The 10780-nt window shown below is 30.4% G+C and overlaps 3 protein-coding genes and 2 non-coding genes across 5 annotated transcripts; 3 read left to right on the top strand and 2 right to left on the bottom strand.

Annotated features, from left to right (window-relative positions):
- Nucleotides 1-3583: 3583 nt before the first annotated feature.
- Nucleotides 3584-5177, bottom strand: LOC115885442 (ras-related protein RABF2b). Its single transcript, XM_030904359.1, has 4 exons — nt 4949-5177; nt 4771-4895; nt 4427-4714; nt 3584-4369 (listed from the first exon to the last, which is right to left on the bottom strand). The coding sequence occupies exons 1-4, from the start codon at nt 4989-4991 to the stop codon at nt 4160-4162; spliced, it is 666 nt and encodes a 221-aa protein (XP_030760219.1). The 5' UTR covers nt 4992-5177; the 3' UTR covers nt 3584-4159.
- Nucleotides 5178-5509: 332 nt separating this feature from the next.
- On the top strand, nt 5510-7759 carry LOC115885408 (methyltransferase-like protein 6). Its single transcript, XM_030904311.1, has 6 exons — nt 5510-6488; nt 6658-6708; nt 6891-6940; nt 7152-7204; nt 7383-7438; nt 7672-7759. The coding sequence occupies exon 1, from the start codon at nt 5659-5661 to the stop codon at nt 6475-6477; it is 819 nt and encodes a 272-aa protein (XP_030760171.1). The 5' UTR covers nt 5510-5658; the 3' UTR covers nt 6478-6488; nt 6658-6708; nt 6891-6940; nt 7152-7204; nt 7383-7438; nt 7672-7759.
- On the top strand, nt 7238-7318 carry LOC115885462. Its single transcript, XR_004050738.1, has one exon. It is a non-coding gene; the product is annotated as a small nucleolar RNA snR60/Z15/Z230/Z193/J17 (small nucleolar RNA).
- Nucleotides 7513-7597, top strand: LOC115885461. The gene has a single exon (XR_004050737.1). It is a non-coding gene; the product is annotated as a small nucleolar RNA snR60/Z15/Z230/Z193/J17 (small nucleolar RNA).
- A 631-nt stretch (nt 7760-8390) lies between the features above and the next one.
- On the bottom strand, nt 8391-10354 carry LOC115885400 (protein downstream neighbor of son homolog). The gene is made up of 3 exons (XM_030904301.1): nt 9229-10354; nt 9076-9174; nt 8391-9020 (listed from the first exon to the last, which is right to left on the bottom strand). The coding sequence occupies exons 1-3, from the start codon at nt 10240-10242 to the stop codon at nt 8460-8462; spliced, it is 1674 nt and encodes a 557-aa protein (XP_030760161.1). The 5' UTR covers nt 10243-10354; the 3' UTR covers nt 8391-8459.
- Nucleotides 10355-10780: the final 426 nt, after the last annotated feature.

Below are 10780 nucleotides of genomic sequence, written 5' to 3'. Positions count from 1 at the left end.
ACTCTTTTGAGCCACCCTGTAGATATTAAAATATTTTCCTGAATTACATCCTCGTACGTACTTTAGATTTGCACTAAAACAAAATTCCCAAGATTTGTATTCTATATAGAAGCTACAGATGCCCGACATAGTGCCGTACCCTGTATAGAAAAAAATCATAAAATCTTTGGTTTGGAATTGTACATATACAATACAAATGTTACATAAAACTATGTAATTCTAACCCAAGTTTTGCAACGCACTTCCTACGCTACAAAACGTTGTGAGATCACATTATTATGCAAAGAATATACCAAAATCTCATGTAAAACCAAGTCAGTAAAAATAATTATTGCACGTCTTTTATACTGGTATACTACCCAGCCAATTTATCCGTTGCATATACAATTGTACCATAAGCTAAAGTCTGTCCTATGAAACAGGGAAGATTTCGACAGATGTCATTCCAAAAATGACAGAAAATAAAAAAAAATGTGAATTAAAATGACAGAAGAACTGTCACTGTCATGGATCATAAAAAAATCGTATAAACAATTTTTCTTTAGTAGGTACTAAAGTACGTTTTTTACTTAAATAACTGTTGACAGACCATTAATTCTGCAAGTAATTATGATGCCTCTTAAAGTGATCTCTTAATTATGAAGTGTCAACTTTCGAAAGGATACGCTAAATTACCCGTCGCCGCACATGTGCGCGCGGGAAGAAACACATAGTGGCGCCAATTAAGAGAGGAAAAAGGAGTCGTACCGGGTGGAATTCTGGTCGTACCGGCCCATTTGGTTAGTTTTACAAGCGACAATTTGGATCAAATTATCGGCACACCTTCTACTAAATAAGGGCTATTTATAAAATGACCTTAAAGGGTCTTCCGGCAATTGCTGACTGAACTATAAGAGTTTACAAAATAAAATATTAAAAAAATGCATAAAACTTCCTGTAATATTCAGTTATTTCAAACAGTTGTTCAACAGTAAATAAGAAAACTCGTACTGTCGTATCATCCAGTTTAGACAAAATCACCGGAAATAGGGCTGTCTCTCCCGGGTACCACCTTAAAACTAATAATATTTGAGATCAAAGCAAGACATATTCTAAAAGAATATAAAATTTTACATACGACAAGTATGTAAAAGATAAAAGATGTATAGTTTCAGATTTTTTAGACCATTGCAAGTATTCTTTTAAGCAATGAATGTAAGGAACTCGTACCGTCTAGCCAAATGTATGTAAAGATTTTTGTAAATGCGAACTGAACTTAGAGTTGAGAATATTTTCTCGTTAGTGCTATACATATTCAAAAAGTACATAAAATTTTATATTATATTCTCTGTAAAATTTAGTTGATTCGTACAGTTATGAATATATTTTAACAGTAAATAGGAAAACTCGTACTGTATCAACTTTAGACAAGGTCCCTGGAAATAGGGCTGTCTCTCCTGGGTACTACCTTAAAACAAATAACATTTGAGATCAAAGCAAGACATATTCTAAAAGAATATAAAATTCTACATACGACAAGTATAGTTTGGGATGTTTTAAATAATTGCAAGTATTCTTTTAAGCGATGAATATAAGGAAATCGTACAGTCTAGCCACATTTATGCGAAGATTTTTGTAAATGCCGACTGAACTTAGAGTTGAGAATATTTTTTCTTAATGCTACACATATTCAAAAAGTACATAAAATTTTATATATTTTCTGTAAAATTTAGTTGACTCATACAGTTATAAATATATTAGAACAGTAAATAGGAAAGCTCGCACTGTATCATCAATTTTAGACAAGATCCCTGGAAATAGGGCTGTCTCTCCTGGGTACTACCTTAAAACAAATAACATTTGAGATCAAAGCAAGACATATTCTAAAAGAATATAAAATTCTACATACGACAAGTATAGTTTGGGATGTTTTAAATAATTGCAAGTATTCTTTTAAGCGATGAATATAAGGAAATCGTACCGTCTAGCCACATTTATGCGAAGATTTTTGTAAATGCGGACTGAACTTAGAGTTGAGAATATTTTTTCTTAGTGCTACACATATTCAAAAAGTACATAAAATTTTATATATCTTCTGTAAAATTTAGTTGATTCATACAGTTATAAATATATTAGAACAGTAAATAGGAAAGCTCGCACTGTATCATCGATTTTAGACAAGATCCCTGGAAATAGGGCTGTCTCTCCTGGGTACTACCTTAAAACAGATAACATTTGAGATCAAAGCAAGACATATACTAAAAGAATATAAAATTTTACATACGACAAGAATAGTTTCAGATGTTTTAAATCATTGCAAGTATTCTTTTAAGCGATGAATATAAGGAAATCGTACCGTCTAGCCAAATTTATGCAAAGATTTTTGTAAATGCGGACTGAACTTAGAGTTGAGAATATTTTCTCTTAGTGCTACACATATTCAAAAAGTACATAAAATTTTATATATTTTCTGTATAATTTAGTTGATTCGTACAGTTATAAATAAATTTTAACAGTAAATAGGAAAGCTCGTACTGTATCATCAATTTTACACAATATCCCTGGAGATAGGGCTGTCTCTCCCGGACACTACCTTAAAACTAATGACATTTGAGATCAAAACAAGACATATCCTAAAAGAATATAAGATTTTACATACGACAAGTATAGTTTCGCATATTTTAAACAATTACAAATATTTTTTAAGAGCTAAATATAAGGAATTGGTAAACTCTTTCCAAATTTATGAGAAGGTTTTTGTGTATTCAGCACAGAAACAGCCCGTTGTAGATGGCGCCAAGTTATATCGCTTATTTGCCACTGAGGAATGCAAAATATTCGAAAAGTTCTGGTCATTAAAGGATCCTGTTTCAAAAATTAACTAAATGACGGCTTCTTTTAAAGATTCCAAAGCATAATAATTTAAAATTTTGATGATGACAACCACGCCTATATTTTTAATTATTTTAATGCACGTCCTTTTGTCCTAAATTTCACCATTGGCTTAACTACAGGGATGCCAAGGGTTGCCGGCCCCCAGAGAAATCTTGAATTTTGACTGAAGGATGACTCTTGGCTTAGTATTAATTTTTATTTGCTTGTGATGCTAAAAATGACTTTCCATTTTTGTTTAATTATTATTATTTTGGTTTGTTCAAAAAATGTGTGTAAGTTTTTATTTTTTTACAAATTATTCTTCATTTTTTAAAAAACAAAATCCCCCCGAAATTGAACAAAAAAGACGTCAAATGATTGTATGGTATTTCTAATACTTTTTTAATTTTTTTGAGCAAACAACACAGAAATATCTACATAAAATATATAAAATGCTAATGTTTATCTGTGTCGTCTCTACTGAAGTAACGACTTGCTCTAGAAAGTTGCTTTTTTACTAAAAGATAGCTAATTGATTCTAAAAACTGTCGTAGCCGGATTTTTCGTTTTTCATTTAATTAAAAAAATAAATAAAAAGTATTTTTTTCATGATGTCGTGGCGGATGCGCCAGGCTTCAACTAGTTCCAAATAAACCAACATAAAAATTATTGTTTAATATAACATCATTTTTTTTTTCAATCAAAACAGGACAAATAACACAACCATTTATTTTTCAAGATCAGTTTATTAAACTATGAACAAAAAATAATAATTACAAGTATGGCATTGAACACAAAAACATTATGTACTTCAGTACAGAGTTTTTGGGCAAAGTTAATAAAGGCAGAACAAAAAATATTCAATATTTATAGTAAATTTAGTCAATAAAAAAATATAACATTCCAAGTAAATACTTAAAGTTATCGAAAACCTTACTTATTATAGTTTTTAATCATATTATAACCTTAAAATACAACAAATCATCTCCTAAAACAGCTGGCAATATAAATATGGCTGTTTTATAAAAATATTTGCATACAGATATATACCTAGTCCACAAAAAATCTGTAAAATATATCAAAACAGTTCTGTACATAATATATAAAAAGTAACTATAACATCACAGACAGAGTATATTATATGTACATCAGTATAAAATATTCATTATTGCTTCAACCGTAACAACCAATAGATTTTATTACTTTAAAACCTTCAAAAAGTCAACAAGTAAACTTATACTTATTTTTTTCAGCCTTAAAATTTTTACAAGTAAAGTCAGAACGTGTTTTGGGTTTTTTTCTGTCACTAGCAACACCTGTTTTGAACTGACCTACCGTGAGCAATACTATTAATACTTAAATTTACTGTTTCCTCCACCGCAGTTTCTGTGGCTTCTAGTTCACTGGATTTTGCCATCATATTGTCATCGTCCTCAAAATTTGAATCGTCATTGGCAATTTTACCAGAAACTTTTATTAGTTCTCTAGCAATACTTTCAAAAATCAGTCCTACACCCTTCAAAAAAACATATTGAATATTTTACTTAAATTGAAAAAAGGTATTCAGTTATACTTGATCAGTTTTTGCTGAACTCTCATGGTATAATGCCCCAATACTATTAGCATACTGTAAAGCTTCATCTCTGGAGACTTTTCGCTTGCTAGAAAGATCAATTTTATTTCCAACAACACACAAAATCATAGGCTCTAAAATGTTCTTTCTCAATTCCTGAACCCATCCCTTTATGCTTTCAAATGAGGCATAATTGGTAATATCAAAGACAAGCAAGGCTGCATTAGCGTTCCTGTAGAACATGGGGGCCATAGCTTTAAATCTTTCCTCACCTGCTGTGTCCCATACCTAGTAATGTACGAAATTATATAAATACTTTTTTAATTAAAAACAAAATATTTTACCTGTAATAAAACAGGAATGTTTCCTATGGTTAATTTGCAAGAAAAAAATGATGCTCCAACTGTAGGAGTTACTTTCTTGAAGGTTCTTTCAGCATACCTTATAACGGTAGAGCTCTTGCCCACGCCTATGAAAATAAATGAACATTAAACTGTTAAATAATTGTTATAAAAATATTACCCCACAATCCTAAAACCACTAACTTTGCAACTATAGGTTTCATATTCGTTTAAAATAATTTATAACATCGGGTTTGAAACAATGAATAATTATCACTAGATCATAGTTATAGTTATAGCATATCTAGGTAATTGAAAAAGTTAGATATGATTAAGTTTATCACGGTATTTTACATAAATATCAGAGTAAATATAAATAAACTTTTGTTTGGTTTGGTAATTTGACATCTGATTTGACAGATATTTGAAAGGCAACCATAGATTAAACAAACAAAAAATTCTTCTTCTTTTAGTTTTTAATAGTTAAATGACCTACTAGATAGATATAAATAATTAAAATATTAAGATAACTAGTTAAAAAATAAATAATTAATTAATATAATTGAAAATATACTGTAATAGAGCAAGAATATACTAAGAAAAAAGGTTTCTATACATAAAGTGTATTTATTTTTGGCAATGTATTTTAAGTTGCCAATATAAAAGTAGTTCAAATGTTACTTGACATCTGAAGCTAACTTTATACCAGATGATTATAAAAGGAAAATTTTGAAAGGTTATTTTTCTTTTTCAAACATTTTTCTCGATTGTACGGGTGTGTTTAAAAAATATAAGTTTATCTTCATAATCTAAACTTATTTATGTTTTATCTCTTTATCTAACAATACATTTCACTTAAATGTAAACGCTTTTGTGAATATTTTTAATAAAATGCCAAGTGACGATGAAGAAATTTCAACGCAATGGACGAAATCCTTAACACCCGAAGAACACCAACGTTTAGAACAACAAAATACCCGTTTGGTAAGCAACCATAAAGCAAATACTCTAGAAAACGAAGCTAAAAAACACTGGGATTTATTTTACAAGCGAAACGAAACCCGTTTTTTTAAAGACAGACACTGGTCCACAAGGGAGTTCACTGAATTGCTCAGTGACGATGAAAACGAGAAAAGACGGGTTTTATTTGAAATTGGATGCGGCGTGGGCAATTTTATATTTCCCTTAATAGAAGAGAAGCTGGATTTTAAAGTTTTTGCATGTGATTTGTCTCCAAGAGCTATAGAAATTCTTAAAACCAACCCGTTATACAACCTATCAGAAACAACAGCATTTCAGTGTGATATCACTACAGAAGACGTACATAAACATGTTGAAAAAGACTGTATAGATATAGTAACCTTAATATTTGTATTATCAGCTATACATCCTGATAAATTTACCATTACTTTGAAGAACATTTTTACAGTACTTAAACCAGGAGGTTTGGTACTCTTTCGAGACTACGGACTGTACGATATGGCTCAAATAAGATTTAAACCTGGAAATAAGATAGCTGAGAATTTCTACATGAGACAGGATGGTACAAGAAGCTTCTATTTCTCAACTGACTTTGTTAAATCGATTTTTGAAATTGTTGGTTTTGAAATCATGGAAAACACTTATATACATCGAAGAACAGTTAACAAAAAAGAAAATGTTGATGTTCCTAGGATTTTTGTTCAAACTAAAGCAAGAAAACCGGCTTGAAGATGATAGAGGTAAAGATAAATGTTTGATTTAGTTTAAAATGTCTCTTTTATGATGAATTTTTATTAATAATGATTTCCTGTGATATATACTTAAATATTAGCTCTATCTGAAAGTATTTAAAAGCATTATAGATTTTCTGTTATAATTCTTTTTAATTCAAGTACATATTTTTTTCAGATTCATGATGGTTAAAAGATAGTTAACTCTACAACTTATATGGAGTGTTTGGTAAGTTTATTTTTAGATTATAGTAAAATAATTAAGAATTATATTAAATGATGACAAAAAAACACCGAGTATGAAACAAATGATTAATTTTTTAACATGCACTACCAACTGAAGTTTGGTTTAATATTGATTGTGATTTTTTTTAAAAAATTAAGTTACTAAGCAATTTTTTTTATTTTTAGGTTAACATTGAATGTTATGGAACATTATGTTTTGGGGAATTCAAATATAGGTAAGTTTTTAATGTTTTTTGTATTTAATAATAATTTTACTATTAATATATAGACGGTTTTATTAATTTTAAATGATGAATGTCATGCACCACTCTGATTTTTTTTGAAGAGACAGAAGACTCACCTTAACTGATTTTTTTAATTTAAATAACTATTATTTCAGTTAATTTTTTATCTTTTTTAAACATTTTTTTTTTTATTTATTTACAGGACCAGAAACAAGGGGAAACCTGAAATGATATAATTACATCACAAACGATGAGGTTTGTATTAAATTTTTAAATAATAATTTAATAAAAAATATTAGTGATGATCGCATAGTTCAGATGATTTGTGATTACTACTGTCATGTCTTTCGCTCCTAACTGACTGTTTTTTACAAATTTTGTTTAAAAAAGTATCTTTTTGTGTTTTTTTTTAATATTAATTTATTTGTTTCAGATTTCTTTTCAAATTTTGTGTTTTTTGAAAGTATCCAGATGCCTGGTTAGTACTTGGTAAGTTTTATCTTATATTTTCATTCTTTTATTAGAAAATTTCTTGATTTAAACATTTAAAAAAATATGTATGATCAAAAAACATGATGACAGCATAGTTCAGATGAATAAACATTGATTACAACCTTTATTGTCTTTCGCTCCTAACTGATATTAAATTTTAATAAAACATATTTTAAAAATTATTACGGGAAGTATATATTTTAAAACATGATTTTTTGTTGTATTTTCAGGTTAACGATATTCTGCCCAAGATGAAGAAGAAAACATGTTAAAATGTAATATTTTACTTACAAAAATAAAGTTACAGTATTATATGAATTTATAGTTTTATTTTTTCTTTAATAAATACCATAAAATAAGCAATACTGATAAAATTCAGTATGTTCAGAAAGAAACTGCGTCATAGTAGCCTTTGAAATTACAAAATAGACATTTTTGTTTGGCCCATCCCTGTTCATTTTCAGTGTAGTTACCATAATTTATCAAAATAAGTATAGAATATATTATATTTTTAAAAAGCTCATAACAAGCTGAATAAATTAATAATACACAGGGTGTCCTATTTAAAAAAGCACAAGTTTGAGACACAGACTGACTTTACAGAACTCAGTATTCACCTTTCCAATAAGTTAGAAGATAACCGAGATACGGGGGCGTGTCGAAAAATGCAACATTTTCAAAATCGCCCTGTATTTCAGAAAGCTAGGAAAAATTCGCGTGTAGCATCTTTAGTTTCATAAAAAAGTAATACAGTAATGTGAAAACCGCATCTTTATATCCCTAGTCCTAAACGAGAAACCCAAAAATGGGACACCCTGTACAGCATCTGTACAGGTTAATAAATTAAGATACTTCAAAGGAACCGACATTTATTGCCTCTTCTATATAGGTAGTTTGGAGTTGAAACTCTTTTTTTTTCAATTAAAACCAAAGTAAAACTCATTTTCTTACAAAATGCATTTCTATATTCGTCAAAAATAAATAAAACCTTAAAAATACAGACAAAAACATATCTATCTCACGTCCAAGTAAAGGTTTGTGTCTCTCCACAGTATTTCAAACACTCCAAATTAAAAAGAACCTCAGGATCGGCAGAACAAAAACTTTTTAAGATTTTCGAATTCAATCCACAATCTGACAAATTTTCCTTGCTAAAAACTGTTGTCCCCTGTTTCTCTATGTCCGATTTTCTCTGGTTTTTCCTCCTAACTTTGGTAAAAGCCCTTGTAGTCTCTATATCACTAAAAACCATGGTCATACTGTGATCAGAACTGTTAATATTCAGTAAATTGTGAATGGTAGTTGGTAAAATCGGTCCAATCAGTTCGAGAGAAAAATAATCTGTCCCATCATCATGAATTTTGTTTTCCCTGACTCTCAAAGAGTTCAAAGTGGCTCCATGGAATGAAACTGGTGCTAGTAATGTTGGTGGGACCCCAGCTAGGGCTCCGGTAGGAGATATAATGCTTTTACAATTAATTAAAAAGTTAAAAAATGCATTTACTTCAACACCTTCGATTAAAACCAAGCTCTGCTCACTATTATCCACCTCACATTCCGTTTTATGCACGATTCTAGCCTAAAATTGAAAACATTTAGTTAAAAAAACACCCAGTATTTTAAGTGATATTTACCTGTGTATAATTGATTTGTTTAATATCTTCAGAATTTATACCCATAGTTTTGAGCCATTCTTCGTCAGGTGTGTCCTCTTCATCAAAATCATTCTCCTTCTACAAAACACCAAAATTAATAAAAAAAAACACTTTAAATTTAAACATATTTACATTATTTTCACTCTGACTTTCATCTGTTTGGCCTGATTCCGATTCCTGAGTCTCATAACCCTGGTCCGAAGCTCTTTTCTTCTTCAAAGGCATAGTAAATTCGATTTCTTCCTGCCTGAGCATATGCCTGAAGCCCCTGGTTGTCGGGGTTATAATAACATGAACATCTGTGTAACTCAACAAACCGGCAGCACGAAAAAGTACAGTAAAACTATTAGCACACACATAAAAATATGGACACTGTCTAGTTCGTATCAGTTGAAACAGAGACCTAAAACTATCTGTCCATGTTTCATGAAGTTTATTTTTTATAGAGGAGCTTGAAGATAAGTTAAATTCGTTTGAAATCACTTTCGAGGTGGTTCTGGGGAACAGTTGAAGCCAAGGGAGTGAGGGATGTTGCCAGTATAAACAACACTGATGGAATTTTGAGTTTGGAGACACATCAACAGTTGATTCACTATGTTCCATGTCTAGGCAACGCGTGAAACTCGTTATTCCCGAGGCTTCTTCACTAATTTTCAGTTTCTGGTTCCAAGGGAAGGGTTTTAAGGAAATTAGTCTCATTTTCCTCCTCAAACACCAGTCAATTGGGCACCAATCCTTTCCAGTAGCTTTTACAACCTCCACGCGCTCTTCAGGTTTATCTAACTCATTTATTCTAGCCAGAACTCCATTAAATGAAGTGAGTGAGCTATCAGGAACACTATCACAAGCTGACTGGTTCAAAAGTTTGAACAAAGTTTGGTCAGTGGACTCCTCGAGGAGTCCCTCGTTGTTTCTGGCTTTTTTCGGCACATTTTCACTTTTTTCGAAAGGGTTTTTACGTTTTCTACCGCTAAGAACGTTCTCGAAGGGCGAAGCCTTCTGACTAGACGCACTACCATCGTTTTTATTGCTAAAACTACCGTTTATTCGTTGTTGTAATGCCTTCTTTTTCAGCTTCAATTTGTGCAATTTTAGAACGTCGTTAGGGTGTTGCCATTGTACATCTTTGCCGGGACTAGACTGCATAATTAACACTAACTTAAAAAACACTTAAATTCAAATTTAAAAAGGCCCTTTCTAGGTCGAAAATTGGAGGGAAATTGTAAACAAAGCACTTGAAAGGACAGCTGCATGTGACAGCGACAGCTGTTTGGCCATCTGGCGAGAGATTTTAAAATTAGGACGCCAAATGTATTAATTTTTTTTAAATAATATACCTATATTTCTTTTATTTTTCGACTTATTCTTCAGTTTCATAAACTAAAAATTTAAATTATGAACTTCAGAGTTATTACCTAAAAGTTTTTCTTACAAGTATGCTTTAAATAATTGTTTTATTTTATTGTCAAATTTGTATCAAAGGAAAAAGTGCGCATCTAGTGCGCATTCTAGATTAACTTTCCAGGTATTTATCGCAAAACAAATGCAAGTTTCTTGGAAAAAATTGATTTAATTGCTGTTTTTTTCTAGTAGACATTATAAAATACAATGAATGTTAAAAATGTATGTCAAAGAATAGGTAAATGTACGTGTTTATTGTAAGAAAAAAATTATATTATTAAAA

This window comes from Sitophilus oryzae, unplaced genomic scaffold (assembly GCF_002938485.1).
Source record: "Sitophilus oryzae breed Bouriz unplaced genomic scaffold, Soryzae_2.0 scaffold_381_pilon_pilon, whole genome shotgun sequence".
NCBI classification, from domain to species: Eukaryota; Metazoa; Arthropoda; class Insecta; order Coleoptera; family Curculionidae; genus Sitophilus; species Sitophilus oryzae.
Note: the sequence above shows the minus strand (reverse complement) of the source record. Positions and strands in the feature narration are given on the sequence as shown.

Coding starts and splice junctions, on each gene's coding strand:
- LOC115885442 (XM_030904359.1), bottom strand. CDS start 4,991: ATGAAACCTATAGTTGCAAAGTTAGTGGTTTTAGGATTGTGGG. Junction 4,715..4,770: donor ACATTCCTGTTTTATTACAG/GTAAAATATTTT, acceptor GTACATTACTAG/GTATGGGACACAGCAGGTGA. Junction 4,370..4,426: donor GTTCAGCAAAAACTGATCAA/GTATAACTGAAT, acceptor GTTTTTTTGAAG/GGTGTAGGACTGATTTTTGA.
- LOC115885408 (XM_030904311.1), top strand. CDS start 5,659: ATGCCAAGTGACGATGAAGAAATTTCAACGCAATGGACGAAATCCTTA.
- LOC115885400 (XM_030904301.1), bottom strand. CDS start 10,242: ATGCAGTCTAGTCCCGGCAAAGATGTACAATGGCAACACCCTAACGAC. Junction 9,175..9,228: donor AAAGTCAGAGTGAAAATAAT/GTAAATATGTTT, acceptor GGTGTTTTGTAG/AAGGAGAATGATTTTGATGA. Junction 9,021..9,075: donor AACAAATCAATTATACACAG/GTAAATATCACT, acceptor TTTCAATTTTAG/GCTAGAATCGTGCATAAAAC.